Here is a 17,231-nt window from a genome sequence, read left to right on the forward strand (position 1 = left end):
CAGAAAGACATGGGACGAAGTGGTGAAGCGTGATCTTCGAACTTTGAGCCTCAGAGGCAATGACTAGTAACCGATACCTTTGGCAATGTGCTGTGCTTGAGAGGACCCATCAAGCCAAGTGCACTCGTGCTGGTGACATGTAATGAACACCTTTTGAGCATTGGGCCTCATGGAGGCAAAGTGGCCTATCTCCTTTCAAGTGTTGGACCTCACGGAGGCAATGACCAAGACCTTTGGCATTACGTCATGCTTGAGAAGAAGACCCATCAAGCCAAGCAAAATCGCAGTCATGGCAGACACAGGTGTCATGCTGGCGGCACGTAAAAGACACCCATTACACTCTCAGAGTGGTTGGCATTAAGAAGGGCATCCAGCCATAGAGATCATGCCAAATCAGACTGGAGTCTGGTGCAGCCTCCCAGTGTACCATCCCAGTCAAACCATCCAACCCATGCCAGCATGGACAATGGACATTAAGCGATGATGATGATGATAATGATATAACCCTAACTCCCCTCAGGAAATTTGAACTCAAAACCTTTACACACAAGACTTTCACAACATTCTCATTCACAAGGACAAAGTCTATATTCAATGACTTACCATGGAACTCAGTCAGTCTTTGTTCTAGAACATAAAACTCTTGATAGCGCCTGCAAAAGAGTTGCAAGATGTAAGAGAGAATGAAACAACAAACACAACCTTTAAATTGGTTCTTCCAGAACACAATTTCAGAAATGCTGCTTAAACATAAAAGACACATCAACAGCCATTTTTAAAAGAAATGAAGAAAATTAGAATTAAAACTAAAATAAGTTGATAAACTTTGTGAAATTTAATTCTATTCTTTTAAAATTCTTTTATTTCACACAAATCTAAGATATTTCAAGGCTAAGTCTTTGCAAAAATAAAGAAAAAAAGATTATTTAAATGAGTGGCTGATAATAATTGATCTTAACCAGAAAACAGAGTTAAGGGAAAATAAAATGGAAATTCATAATTTCAATCCATTTTAGAAAAGTTTTCAAAGAATAAATGAAACTTCCACAACTTCATTCTCTAAGAACTTCCTGCAGCATTTTGAGTTCCATATAAAAGTGATAAAGAATTAAAAAAACAGCCAAACCAAATGCATGACCTGTTACTACCCTCTTTTAAAAAAGTTTTTGTTTTAATAAACATTGTATTAAGATTTTCTTTTAATAAATGATTCTGAATATAATGAAAGCACATACCTAGCAACAGTCCAACTTGCCTTTTGAGATCCATCTGGAAATTAAAATAGCAATTTACTAATTACTTGTGGATTCAAAGTAGTTTTATTAATTATCTTTCACTTGTTTCAGTCATTATACTGTGGCCATGCTGGGGCATCACCTTGAAGAATTATAGTCAAATGAATCAACCCCAAGACTGTTTTTTTTTTTTAACCGTGGCACTTATTCTATCAGTCTCTTAGGCCAAACTGCTAAGTTACAGGGACATAAACACACCAGCAACTGTTATCAAGCAGGGGTGGGGGGACAAACACAGACATAAAGACACACACAGAAATATATATATATACGACGGGCTTCTTTCAGTTTCCATCTACTAAATCCAATCATAAGGCTTTGGTGGGCCTAAGGCTATAGTAGAAGACATTTGCACAAGGTACCATACAGTGGGATTGAACCCAGAATCATGTGTGCATTAAGTTCATATAGCATATTTACATTACATTTTGTACAATACAGAAATTTCCTTTTCTAAATATATTTCAGAGACACAAACCACACAACCACACACATAGATAGATAGATTTTAGAAACATTTAGATATTACATATGATATGTGTGAGAAATAAAAGATTTCCATATGATGTCTAAATATTTGCCTGAGAAGACACTTTTGGTGAAATCTCTCCAATGTTTGGATGTGCCATTGATAGAGACTTCATGTCTTGGATGAGTGTGGTAGGCAGGGCCAGCTCAAGGTACCGGCAACTCTGGCAGTTGCCCAGGGAACCATGAGCTAGGAGGCACCAAGGAGGGCATGACGAAGACAGGGAAATTTCAACAACCATCAGCTTGCACCTGCCAAAGTTCAGCTTGCCTGGGGTACCGGCAAACCTGGTGGCAAGGATGGAATGATGTTAGCGTTAAAAACGCAAACCTTAGCGGACAATTGTAAATCCCTGTTTGCATATACACAACTTTTATTGTAAATGTATTCTTTTATTAAATGATGTTCAAATATATTTTGTCTCAGTTTTTAGAGTAAATGTTTGTAAGATATCCAAATATTACTGGAGATATTCAGAAGACTTCAAGAGAAGTCTTCTGAATATCTCAAAATAACACTTTAATATAAATAATTGGGATTCAGATGAATCAGGTACTTAAGTTGAAACACCAAAAATTAGTGCGGTATTATTTGTACACTTTCAAAATAAGGTGAATAAAATCAAAATAAGCAACAGGATATCCAGAGGTGATGCAGTACGACCGTTTCAAGCAGCTCCATTTAATTGAACAATGCAATCATTACATCAATTTAAATGCAGAGCAATCCTCAACTGCATAAATAAACTGAATTTTTTTAATCGGTTGGAGACATTTGTATAATTTTACTTAAATCCTCTAATAGGGTAGGAAGATAGACAAAGTCCATGCTGTTGTCAGTGACAACAGCATGGACTTTGTCTGTCTGTCTTCTTATCCTCTTAGAGGATAAAGACAAAAAACAGTTTATGTTGTCAGGGTCTGGTCATCCTCCAATGCATGGAATGATAATTCTCCATGTCTTCCCCTATTAGGGGATTTACGTTATTAGAGGACTTAGTCGTCTTACCCTATTAGAGGATGCACTTTGTCTGTCTTCTTATCCTATTAGAGGATTTTTTTAATCAGTCAGACACATTTGTTTGACGGATTAAAAAAATTCTATTTATTTATGCAGCTGAGGATAGCCCTGCATTTAAATTGATGTAATGATTGCATTGTTCAATTAAATGGAACCACTTGAAACGGTCGTACAGCATCACCTGTGGCTTTAATATAAATATTTTAAAACATTTTATTTATTTCCAATTTAATTAAAATTAATTTGCAAAAGTCAACTGACCTTCTGATGAAACATCAACTCTATGAACATCAATGATGAAGACAAAAAACAGTTTCTTTATGTTGTCAGGGTCTGGCCGTCCTCCAATGCGTGGAATGGTAATTCTCCATGTACTCAAGTCATGGAGAGGACATTCCCAATTTGATGACCAATCATAAAAGTTTTCATATGAAATTTCATCTTCAAGAGAACTACAAGACTGAGAAAAATACGTCCGTTAGTGACATTCCATACCTTTTGGTCTTTTTATATTTTGAACACATTTATAAACAATCACACGTTTGATTTGTATCATCACTCTGCTACATCAACTGCTCCGAAAACAGTCTCTACTCCATTGATTTTGTGAACTCTATAATAACCCTAGAGCAATCCAATGTGCCACCTCCTCCTGTCTCCATCCACCACCTCACCACTGACACCTACCTCCCCCACCCCAAAATTATCAACACTGATCAATCTTCTTTCCAACAACCACAAACAACAATCATATTAAATGACTAATTAGAGATGATTAACTTTTTAAAATATCAATGATATTTCTAGAAGCACTAACTTCATATGTAACTCCAGAAACAATGAACATGCGTTAATTAGCATTCAAAACTAATCCAATAAAACAATTAATGAAACAATACACTAAGACAACCCCTTGAATCCATGGTTTTATTTGGGTAATATTTTCGAAACCTGTCTGACTCACATTGATACCCTTCTTACACTCTTTTGAATTGATTTTCCCCTGACAAACAACGGGGATTAGTGAAGAAATAATTCCCAACCAGAACTTGTCATATTTGCCAAGGTTAATACACAGTAAAACCATTTTTTTGTCATTGAAACAATCAGGGTTTTTTGCCTGAATCTCATCTCTCACTTTCCTATCATCATCATCATCATCATTAATAAATATAAAACAAACTGGAAAATAATGAGAAGAGAAATAATTTATGAATGGAGTGGCAGGGGGAGGTGGGCTAACAAGGTATTTATTAATCAAAATATAAAAGATACAAACTTTCAAAAAGTGTTTTGAGATTTTGAATCATGTTTAGAAGATACTAAACTGCTCTGTGTTAACCGAAAATATTAAACTGTTTTGTGGTAGTAGAAGATATTAAACAGTTTTGTGTTTACAAAAGTTGAACAACTCTATGTTAAAAGACATTAAACAATTTTGTGCTAACAGGACATATCAAACTGTCAACAGAAGATATTAAACTGATGTGTTAACAGGAGATATTAAACAAAAGATCAGCATCAACGTTTAATGTCTGTCTTCCATGCATGCATGGGTAAGACTGTTGATGGAGCCAGCCAGGTAATATACTACCCCAGGTTATTGTGTCTGTTTTGGCAGGATTTTTACGGTTGGATGCCCTTCTTAACACCAACCTCTCTGCAGAGTGGACTCAGTGCTTTTTACATGGCACTAGCACAGGTGAGGTGAGGTCTTGGCATTTTTACAGCTGGATGGCCTTCCAAATGCCAATCACTCTGCAGAGTGGACTCAGTGCTTTTTACATGGCCTTCCAAATGCCAACCATGTTAGTGTGGACTGGATGCTTTTTACGTGACCCCCAGCACTGGCAGGGTCACCGAGTAACCCACAAGATAAGGAATTATGAGAGAGGCAGGGGCATTTGAGGAGGGGAATTTGAGTCAGAGGATGAAAGGTTAGAATATGACAGAGAGACAGAAACAGGTGTCTTGCTATAACAGAGGGGGAATTGGAGGAGGTGATCCAGTATCAAATGATGAAAGTCTAGAGTGTAACAGAGAAATAGAGAGGCAGACACAGAGGAGGTACATGGTTACCGAGCGAGAGAGAGAGAGAGGGGGGAAGGAAACAGAGAGGGAAAGAGAGGAAAGGAAACAAAGAGAGGGAGGGAGGAAGAAACAAGAAAGAGGACAGAAATAGATATTAAACTATTTTCCCTTAACAGAAGATATTAAACTGTTTTTGTTTTGTTTTTTCCTTTTTTTTTTTTTGAGATTTTAAACTGTTTTGTGTTTACAGAAGATGTGAAACTTTTACATACGGCAATGGTAACTGTGTCAGCATCATCCGTGTTTTCAACTTCAGGAAGTTTGCCTTCAACTGTAAGAGAAAATATCAGAAACATAGGATCTAATATTTTTATATTCAAAATAACAATGTAATCCTAGATATGCCATAGCCAAGGGAAGGTATGATTATGTCTGCTCAGATAGAGATAAGCTGGGTAAAACACTTGGAGAAAGAGGACCGGAGGTACAGGGGTGCAATGGGTAAATTGTTGCCATTTTATACATTGTTAATTTCACGCATGTGCATTGTTTGTTTTTGATTTTGTCAACTACATAGTATAATAGGGTCAGCTGGGCACCATCTGTGAGAAAAACAGCACCATAACACAATTCACTCTGCCAGAAATTTGGAAACGACATGCTGTACCTCCAATACAAACATTTTAGAATGTCTGGGTGTTAATCTGAGGACAGTGCAGAGGATTTGGAAAGAGTTGGATGAGTCTAATGGGGATTACGAAGGGACGGCAGCTCGGAAAACTCCTTCTGATCATTCTGATATGAAAAGAACTCCTGAATTTATTGGTAAGATCCAAGCCATAATTGACAATGATCCTTCCAAGTCAATCAAGTCCATTTCCAGGGACATGGGAGTGTCTGAATTTCTTATCAGGCAGGTGGTGCATGAACACATTCTGTATTCCTCATACAAGATGAGAAAGGGCTAATTTTTACCCCAAGCCATCAAGGGCAAGAGGAAAGACTGTGCTACGAAGCTTTCGAACAAACTCAAGCATCCTCTCCAACCGAACATGCTTTGGTTTTCCTCCGACAAGAAAAATTTCTGCCAGGATCAGATGGTGAACACACAGAACAACTATAATTTAGATGACAATTTATTCACTGCATTCTGTATTTATAAGCTTTCTTTGAAAGCCATCAAGGATCTCATAAGATATACACAATTAATTAACTCAGGATAGCCTTTAAAACACAACCTCCTAATTAATACTGAGTCAATATACAACCTTTTATGGTTGCACAACTGAACAGCAACTGAACCATCCACTAACTATGTCGCTGACTGGTCAGGTGTGACTGACTTTTATGAACATGAAGATTCTGTTGAAGCTGTAATGTCTAACCATCATCGGCCTCACTTGGGAATCAAACCAGATCAATAACTAATGGTTGACAGTGGATTCTGCCACCACAAACCTCACAGGAATATAAACTGTATAATAATGCTGGGTGGAGGGATAAAGATCGTTTCCTTCAACTGTCATCTACCCAGGTAGATTTCCTTTTCAAACAGAGATAATTACCAAAACATACACTCAAGTGTGTCTAAACCAATTTTCCATCAACTGGCACCAAATTTTTCTGTTGAGATAAAATGGTGTCTACAAAGATACAAAGATCTGGCAGCAAAGAGGTTTCAAACCAACATGATCAGCAATATAACTGACTTACTTGAAGAACTTTTAAATACTTCTTTGATTTTGTTACCAAAGTTAGAGAAACCAAATTCTTTCTTTTTCTGGGGCCTTTTGAAAGAAAAAAAAAAAGGAAAAATTAATAAAATTAAAATCAAAATAAAAATACAATATTCCACTGCTGTTTACAAAATATGACACATTTTTGAACAATTTTCTTTTTTTTAACTTTAATAATGGTTTCTCATAAATATGAAATCTGAGATTTTTTAAAAAAGAAGGAAAATGAAAATTGAGAGTTGTTTCTCAAGAAAACTCACATCTGTGATACATGTGAAGTGGAAAGGCTCTTATTAGGAATTAAAACTGAGTTGTGGACTCAGACCCCTAAAGCTCTTAAATAAAAGACTATGCTAATATATGATACACATTAGTTAAATTAAATTAAATTAAAAACCATTCTGACCCAAATCATTAGTAATACTATGTGCTATTAATATTTATAATTTGGGTAAATAGTTTTTAAATTAATTCAATTATGCATCATAATCATATAATTATAATTTAATGACATTTATCCTAATGAAACAACTGTGGAACACAAAGTATGAATTATATGTGAAATTCATGCTTTTCTGCTTTTAAAAATATTTCATAAAGCCTTGAGATGACATAAGGTCACTGTGGAAGAATTGAAAACTTTCACAAGTGTTCAAACCATTTTACTCAAGTTATTTCCACTGCTCTGGGCTTCTCCCATAGTTCATTACTGGTATCCATATTTCCAGACTGAAACCTTCTAAACCAATTCCCATTGTTGTGGTCTTCTCTCTAGACACTGTGTCAAGGCTTACAGCAGCATTTGTGCTCAAATTTACTTTCCTGTTTGGAAATTAGTCTCAGTTCTTTGAGCCATCACTGCTAGCAGATCAAGAACTTATAATAATAATTATTATTATTATTATTATAGCTTCATTTAAATTAAATCTGAATAATTAAGATATAAATATACTAGTAATCATTCATAATGAGCAGCATTTGTCATGATATAAGAGAAAAACTTAATACTGATTATTTTAACATTATATGAATGTAACATCAAGTTGTTCGTGTGTGTGTGTGCATATATATATATATATATATATATATATATATATATATATATATATGAGGGTGTGTGTGTATGAGAATTATTAATTTCATTTCAACAGCTTGAAACAAAATGGTATAGTTAATGAAATCAATGAACTTGTTAATTAAATTGATTAATTCAAAAAAGCATGAAATGCCAAACAAACATTTAACGAAAATCCCTAAAACCCTTAATTGGTTTGGTACAATACTTTTTTGACCAACTCTGGTCACATAACAAACACAACAGTTGTTATATAAAGACAAACACAAATTAATTAACATTAAATGATTATCGTTATTTCTTATAAACAGTTGCAAAAGAGCTAAAGGTTATGCCTCAAAGGGCCAAATCGATGATCTAAGTTCAATTTCAGAATGAAAGCCACCAAATCACTTACACTGTTAATAAGTTTCAGCAATAAGCATCACACAATCTCTAATGCTCAATATCTTGTGTAAAGCCAGAAATCAATAGTGTGTGTGTGTGTGTGTGTACACATACACACACATACATCCATATATACTCTTTACTATACAAATCATTAGAAAAAAATTCCTCATCCACCTTATTCTCCCGACCCTGCTCCTTCAGACTAGCATTTGTTTTGTAGTTTACAGAATCATTTGGGACACATAACTTTCACAAGCTTGGAGGAGGTCGAAACTGACATTTCAGAGTTCTTCGCTTTGAAATCAAAAGAGTTTTACATTGATGGGATTAAAAAACTTGTAAATAGATGGAAGAAAGTCATAGATAATCAGGGAAAGTACATTGATGATTAAATTTCAATTAAATATAACATTTGATCACTTGTTTTCTTTATTCAAAATTCGGAAAGAACTTATGAGATGACCTGATACATTATTTACATTTGATGGATATTTGTCCTCATCTTCTTGTTTGTTGTTAACACATTTCGGCTGATATACCCTCCAGCCTTCATCAGGTATCTTAGGGAAATTTCAAACCTGGGTTCTCATTCCTAAGGCATTTTTCGATGTTATTATTATTATTATTATTATTATTATTCAGGTCACTGCCTGGACATATGCCCATGGGCATATGGCATAGTAGTTAAGAGCACAGGCTACTAACCCCAAGCTTCCGAGTTCAATTCCAAGCAGTGACCTGAATAATAACAACAACAACAATATCAAAAAAATCTTAGGAATGAGAACCCAGATTCGAAATTTCCCCAAGACACCTGATGAAGGCTGGAGGGTATATCAGCCGAAACTTTGTGTTAACAACAAACAAGATGAGGACAAATATCCGTCAATTGCAAATAATGTAAATAATGTCACTCTCACATTTAGCCTACAATGTCACTCTAAATATACACAATCACATCGTCCAAATTTCAAAACTCCAAGATAATCCATGATTAATTCAAAACAATGTGAAAAAAATAAGGATTACATTTTGACAAAGCAATCAGAATGCTAAAAGGGTTAAAAGTTTACTCAAAGACAAATTTGTACAAGAATTTTAACTGAATTCAAAGACATTCAAAGCCAATCTTATGTAAAAGAAAATTCCAAAATGGATTTCCATTCTGGATGCATGGAATATGATAGCAATGTCATGGAAGCAAAAATCTCAGAGAGGAATGTTCAAAATTGCAGCAAAAAAAGAAGAAAAGAAAAAGCCAATTACAGAGAACTTTTGACAAACGACAATTCTTGAAACAATATCCAGACAAAAGCATTTGGAAATTGGTTGGCTATGAATAATAAAGGTGAAGCAGGAGGGAGATACAATGAGAGAAATACTTCAAGTTGGTTTTGATGGTGACACTAAATTAGAAGAAGAGAATTAACCAAAAACTAAAAGAAATGTCAGCTCTTCTAACCAAAATGCAGAAAGCAAGAACATCTCAAAGCATTCCATCATGCAACACAGATTGCTAGAATTTCAAAAGCAATATGTGTGTGTGAGTGACATTATATAAATGTAAAGAACATCGGATGAGATTTTAAGTAAATAATAATAAAAATAAGAATTTAATCAATAACACTAACATGCTCTTCATATTCCCTCTCTCATCATCTCTCCCCCATACACTCTTGCAACTTCTCCCCACCCACATTCCCTCTTCTCACTCCACCCTCACAACTCATCCCCATCATTTTTATCTCTCCACTTCCACCCCAATCAACCCCATCATCTCTTCTATCATGTGAGTAACCAAGTGGTACCTCTACAGCTACAAACCTCTTCTGTCCTGACTCACCCCCCCCCCCCTCTCTCTCTCTCTCTCATTTTACCCACTCATCTCTTAGCATAAAGCCACCTCCCTCCCTCTCCCCCACCAAAGGGGATTTTAGTCCTGCGGGCTGCATGGCAACCTCATCCAATGCAAATAATAACATGGTTGACATTAAGAAGGCTATCCATCCATAAAACGCATGCCAAACGAAACACATGGTACAATCTTTGAACACTTCAGATCTTGTCAAACTGTCCAGGCCATTCCAATATGGAAATGGACATTGAATGATATTTTCATTTCAATAATAGAAATTGTATAATATTTTTGTAAGGATGATTTAGATAATATATAAAAATTTTAAATAAATAATTTAACATGTTTGAACTGTTTTACAGAATATACAACATATTCGTTCTCACAGTAGAATCCTGATAAATATTGTATATTGAAAATGCTTACTGATCTAGAGACATATGTAGTGAAGTATTAGTTTAACACAATACAGTTTATAAGTTTTCATTTGAACATTAGCTAACAAGGCACTTGTTTATTTAAATGTGAATCTAAATATGTTATTACACCTTCGTTTAACGTCTGCTTTCCATGCTAGCATGGGTTAGGGTTAGGGTTAGGTACTAAACAACAGGAAGTCAGAATCTGCGATAAAGTTCTTTTAAATAAAAGTCTGGAAAACCTCTCAGCACAAATATAAATTATTGAGGTTTTGTTTAGGGTTACTCAAAGGTGAGAGGTCACCACATTCTAAGTTCCTAGATTGCAGATTATTATACTTATAAAAACAATTATTCAATGAAATAAACCTAAGGATGGAGTGTCACCCTATTTTCAAAATTACATAGTAAAATACCCAAGTATTGTACTACAGTATCCCATCCAACCAGGACCTCTACTAAATATTTAAGACAACCCTATTTCTTCAGAACTCCAAAGTTCCCACTACAACATTAGACATGGCAATAGTTGAGCCATAAGACCAACTGCATCAATATCAGTTATTCCCACCACCACCACCATCCCTGCTACAAATTCTAGAAGTTGTTATGGCTTTGGTCACTCCCCCAGGGACCAATATAAACAAACAATGACCGCAATGGCTGTGTAACCATTTCAATCAATCATGACCTACATATTGACTTCTTCATGAAAAGTGCACTTGAACTAACTTTCCTTCAGTGGGAAGCAAATGCATTTTGAAATTTGAAATTAGGAAGTTTTAAAAACACACACACACACACACACACACACACACACACACACACACACACGTGTGTCTGTGTGTGATATAGAACCAGTGGAATCTCATCAAGCATTCAAATGAATAAAATTGAATTTCTTTATAATCACTTTCGATATGACAGCAATAGAGAGATTAAGAGTCTTGTAGAAAAGGGGTAGCAGAAAAAAGAAAATGGTAAAAACAATGGAATAAATAAAAATCAATAGACTCAATGGAAGATCTTCACCAGTGATTTATGAGGAGTTCTTTTATAGAATTTAAATTGGTCTAAACCGATTGGTTCTTGTCTTCAGACATTGTAATGCAGAATCTTTAAGACAGAGTATAGCATAATAGCAACGTAACAAGAGTAAATGTCATATAAAGAGTAACAGAGTAAATCCTATCGGAGCAGAAAACTTGATAGCAACATGGCTTGAGTGACCGACAGGCTTAGAGTGGCAAATATTGTACAACATAAAACATGATGGCCACATGACTATACTGACCGACAGGCTTAGAGTGGCAAATATTGTACAACATAAAACATGATGGCCACATGACTATACTGAAAGTATATCACAAAATATAATAGCAACAGAAAGCATGATAGCAATATGGTTATCGTAAATGTATGATACAAAATATGATAGTAACTTAAGAGATGATAGCAACACAAAGCAAAATAGCAATAGAAAGCAAGATAGGAGCGCAAAGCATGATTGCAACATGGCTATAATAAATGTAGAACAGAGGCCATGAGAGCAACATAAGGAACAATAACAATATAACTACAGTAAATGTTGTGACAGAAAAGAGTTGAATCAAAACTTTCTCAATTTTCATTTTGATGTTTTTGGTTTGGATGTGTTCTTCAGATCAACAAAGATCATTAGATATTTTCGTTCCAGAAATTTGAAGACATTCATCAATATCTTCTTGGATGCAAATAGGGAAATGTTTTTACCCCATTCTTCGTCAAATCAATGATCTCTTTTGTATAATATTGAATTTCAAATAAACTTCCACAACATGTGACCTCATTCTTCGTCTTGTTAAGCTGGCAGAATGGTCAGCATGCCAGGCAAAAGGCTTAGCAGCATTTCTGCTGGCTCTTTACATTCTGAGTTCAAATTCCACCGAGGTCAGCTTTGCCTTTCATTTTTTCGAGGTCAATGAAATAAGTAGCAAAAGGCTTAGCAGCATTTCTGCTGGCTCTTTACATTCTGAGTTCAAATTCCACCGAGGTCAGCTTTGCCTTTCATTTTTTCGAGGTCAATGAAATAAGTAGCATTTGAGCATCACAATTCATGCAAATGACTTACTATTGCTGGCCTTCTGCCAAAATTATAAACAATTATTATTATTATTATTACATAGCATGTGTCTCTTCAGTGTATCAAGTTTTTAACTAATAGACAGGTTTAAATGCTGATTTTCTTGTAGGATACCCTGTCTATAGTTAGCTAAGAAAAAAATGAATTCAAAGCATTTCTAATTGTGAAATGCTTTAAAAGGTGACAGCAACACAACAAGAGCAACCAAAAGAAATGTTTAACGTTGACAAACAAATACTGAACACATACTACAACATCGACAACAACACCATTTAAAGATGAAAATATTACCGGTGATTATTAACAATTGGAGGCTTGGGAACAGCTATGACACTGCATGGAGAGATGACATTTAATTATTACTCAATTCACTTGAATAACTGAAACAGCAGCACAGCTTGCATTAGTTAACATTCAACAAAACATTTCACTGAAAATATGCTCCAAAAGAAACCAACAACCCAAATGAAAATTTATACTAATCATTTTTAAATCAGCCTTTCCTCACTTTCCAACCAAGAGGTTTCAGATTCAGTCCCAGCATGGGATACCCTTATCAAGCGCCTTCCACAGTAGGCTTCGACCAACCAAAGCATTGGCAGTTAGCATGACAAACAGAAACTTTATGAAGCTACCCACCTGCCCATTTGTGTGTGCGACTACAAACCGAATTCTTTTGACCCCCCCCCCCCCTGCTAGACAAAGCATTGCGTAGTTTTGTGCCCCCAAAGAAAGAAAGAAAGAAAGAAAGAAAGAAAGAAAGAAAGCCAGCCAGCCAGCCAGCCAGCCAGCCAGCCAGCCAGCCAGCCAGCCAGCCAGCCAGCCAGCCAGCCAGCCAGCCAGCCAGCCAGCCAGCCAGCCAGCCAGCCAGCCAGCCAGCCAGCCAGCCAGCCAGCCAGCCAGCCAGCCAGCCAGCCAGCCAGCCAGCCAGCCATCAGCCAGCCAGCTGTCTAGGCTCCAATTGTCTGCTGAGGCATGGTTTCTACAGCTGTTTGCCCATCCTAATAACCACCTTACATAATGTGCTGAATGCTTTTTAAATGCTGGTGACATGTAAAAACCAACCAGCATATATATAGATATATATATATATATATATATATATTTATATATATATATATATATATATATATATAGATCATCATCATCATTTAACGTCCGCTTTCCATGCGAGCATGGGTTGGACGATTTGACTGAGGACTGGTGGACCAGGAGACGACACCAGGCTCCAATCTGATTTATCAGAGTTTCTACAGCTGGATGCCCTTCCTAATGCCAACGACTCCGAGAGTGTAGTGTGTGCTTTTACGTGCCACCGGCACGAGGGCCATGTATGTATATATATATATATATATATATATATATATATATATGCAGAGGTATGTGTGTATGGTTAAGGTGGCATCTCACCTTGCAGCTACACATGGCTTCAGGTCCAATATGACAGAGTGTGGCACCTTAGACAAGAGTCTCTTTCTTGGATTTGAAAGAAAGAAACAGCAAAAGCCTGTCATACATGTAACTGTCATAAGTAACTTCTATGCTGTAGTAGAGGCAACATGTTCTTTGTCTATCTCTTTAACTTCTTGGAGATTTTAGGTATTATTATACTAAAGTGTCCATCTGTTCTAATTTAATTAAATTCTATGTCTTTGTGCTGCTGAGGATTGCTCTGCATTTTAAATCGATGTAATGATTACATCGTTCAATTAAATGGACTTGCATGAAACGATCGTACAGAATTACCTCTGGATATCCTTGTTGCTTATTTTGATACTAATCACCTCACTTTGAAATTGTATGGATAATACCGTACTTAATTCTGGTGCCTCAACTTAAGTACCATATTCACCTGAATCTAAATTTTTGCTGAACTCATCTACCAAACCCTAAGTATATATAAATATATTGAATTTGATTAGAGGTTATGTTAACCTCATGAAAGGATGGTTTCAAGGAAATACTGGTTCAATACCTAATATTTTGAGGGAATTAATCTCCTTAAAATAAAAGGTATAAAAACATATAGTTTATAAAAGAAGAAAAAGAAAATGGAGATTGAGAAGTTGATAATTGCTTATTATTAATAGCAAATTAATCATCATCCCTTACAGCTGTTTCAATTAATACTCAGTAAATATTAAATTTATATTCAGTCTGCTAAAATGAGTCCATAAACACATATAAAACATCCAAGGGTATATATTTTTTCCCTCTGAATATATTATGTTCAGGTCATATAAATTTAATATTTATTTAATATTTACTGAATGTTAATCAAACCGACAGTAAGGGATGAGGATTAATTTGCTGTTAATAATAAACAATTATTAACTTCCCAATCTCCATTGTCTTTATATATATATATAAAAATATATATATATATATATATACATACATACACACACACACATGTGTATTTTGGGTTTTAAAACATGGAAAAGAGAATTCTGTGTATAAAAACAGAACATATTTTATCAAATGTAATTGCTTCAGGAGTGAGTCAAATATCTAGAATTTCATGGTTTGGTATATACATATATGTGTTCATACTTTAGTAATTATACCAGTAAATAAATTGTAGAATTCATGGCTGTTTAAAGAGTTGACAAGCATATATTGAGAATGAAATGCCCTAGATACAAATACAAAACTATAGAACAGATGAATTTGCAAAATGTACAAGTATAAGATCCCAACTACATACAGGTAAGTAGAAAGGTACTAGACATGTATATATATATATATAAATGGTGAAGACATGATCACCATAAATCATGAGACCATCAAGTAGGAAATGCTGGACTCTGTTGTTTCAGCAAGACACAACTGTACAGTGTAGAAGTGTGGGGAAAATGACCATCACCCTATGGCCACCTGTCTGCAGGGTCAAAACTGAAGCCTTCCAGTAGCACCTTCAACATATTCCACTCACCTCTTTCCCTATCGCCACTGGACTTATGAAGAAACTGTGATGGAATTTGTTGAACAACCTATACAAGAAATATTGTAGTGCAGAGCCCGTCCCACTCTCTCGTCCTTCAAACTTGTATTGGTCTGGTACAGCAACAGGTGCCACAAGCCCAGTGGTTATCAAGATGCAGGATTTCTATGGAGGGACCTTCTCTTTGATGAGCAACTAAAGAGCTGAAGGGCCGCATCTGTCCTGGGTCTGTTGAGGGAGGGGGGGTCTCTGAGTGACCTTCTTCCATAGCTAATTCTATGGCATGCTAATTAACTCATAGCTGAGATTCTGACAGGTGCTACTGCTCCCAGGTCAGAGGAGACCTGGGAGCAATAGGGGGCTAAGGGGTGGTTCCTCACTCCCCAAAACCCTGGAACTCCAAAACCAGGGCCCCACAACTACTGGATGCAACTTAAAGCCATACACAGGACATCAACAAAGTCACTCAAATACAGGTCACACCTTCTGTGTCTGAGCAAAGAGCAAACTGGATTTATCAGACCAGTATTTCCATTTCGGTTCTGCAATGCTGAAGACTGACATCCGATGCCGTCAGTAATTCCATGCAAAGCAGCAGAAGAGAGGAATTCCCTCACCATGAAACATACGCTGCATTTAATCAGCTCTGGCTTCTACTAACACCTGTGTGCTTACTTCCCTTCAGGTAATTCTCAGGTGTCTTTTAATAAACATGTACAAGAATTTTGTTTAATGACAGAGGGTGTGGGTGTGCATGTAACGTTGTGTGTTCATGCAGGCATGCATTCATGCAACATGTGTGTGTGTGTGTGTGCGTGTATGTGTGTGCATGTATGTATACAGGTGTGAGTGTGTGTTTCTGTGTGTGCAACATAAGGAAAGTGCTGAAATTAATCCTGTAAGAATAATCATCTTTACAAAGAGGAATCTATCTATAAAAGAGAGCTTTCTAATCGATTTAATAAAAAAATGTTTAAAAAGAAAAAAATAGGTGCTTTGTTATTCTGAAACCATAAAAACAACTGAACCAGAATGAAAGAAATTCATCAAACAAGAAAAAAACATCAAACAGAATAAATATTGAATTAATGAAAATGCTTAAAATTATATTTAATGATGGGAGTTATCATGGAGAATTGTACCTTACAGGACTAAAGAACAACAACAACAACAACCAGGTTTTAGGGACTGAACCAACATCTTTTGGGCCCAAATAACATTTTATGAAGCTAAACAACGAAAACTACATCTTTTCGGATGAGAAACTAACAACTACACCTTTGGTGCTTCACCAACAACCACCAGACTCTTTATGAAGCCAAACAACAACAACAAATATACTTTTTCTGGCTAAAGAGCATTTCTTCCTCTTTTTTGGTAATAGGAGGGGGGGAATAAATAACAACAACAACAACAAATTTTCTATGGGAAATTTCAAAACAAGCTTCACAGAGCCATACAAGAGTTTAAGAAATATTTAGTTTTATATCAGAGAATGATAAAAGTGAACCTCAAAGACCACGAAAATAAACCTAGAAAAATAACCTACAATGACAGAATAATTATTGTGGTTAAGTTCGTTTCCTAACCACACAGTCTCAGGTTCAGTCCCAATGTATGGTACATTGATTTTTTTATGATAGCCCCAGGCCCATCAAAAGCTTGAGCATATAATTTGGCTGAGGGAAACTGAAAGAAGCCCTTCATATATCATTAGCATTTAATATCCATGTCCCAAGCTGACACGGGTTGAACAGTTTGAAATGATCTGATGAGCTACAGGACTGCATCAAGCTCCAATGTCTGCTTTGGCAT

At 35.9% G+C, this 17,231-nt stretch overlaps 1 protein-coding gene across 4 annotated transcripts in view; it reads right to left on the reverse strand.

Moving 5' to 3' along the window:
* Positions 1-319: 319 nt before the first annotated feature.
* LOC106869038 (sorting nexin-14) overlaps positions 320-17,231 on the reverse strand; it is a 64,440-nt gene continuing 47,528 nt past the window's right edge. For 2 of the 4 annotated variants that reach the window (XM_089350142.1, XM_089350140.1), the window contains 6 exons: positions 12,764-12,805; positions 6,589-6,662; positions 5,148-5,206; positions 3,106-3,304; positions 1,236-1,269; positions 320-653 (listed from right to left, as the gene is read on the reverse strand). In XM_089350142.1, the coding sequence (XP_089206268.1) occupies positions 335-653; positions 1,236-1,269; positions 3,106-3,304; positions 5,148-5,206; positions 6,589-6,662; positions 12,764-12,805 (727 nt within the window). In that variant the 3' untranslated portion in view covers positions 320-334. The remainder of the gene's footprint in view (positions 654-1,235; positions 1,270-3,105; positions 3,305-5,147; positions 5,207-6,588; positions 6,663-12,763; positions 12,806-17,231) is intronic. The other 2 variants (XM_089350143.1, XM_089350141.1) reach the window with 1 other exon arrangement.

Source organism: Octopus bimaculoides, chromosome 4, assembly GCF_046866305.1.
Source record: "Octopus bimaculoides isolate indiv1 chromosome 4, ASM4686630v1, whole genome shotgun sequence".
NCBI lineage: Eukaryota > Metazoa > Mollusca > Cephalopoda > Octopoda > Octopodidae > Octopus > Octopus bimaculoides.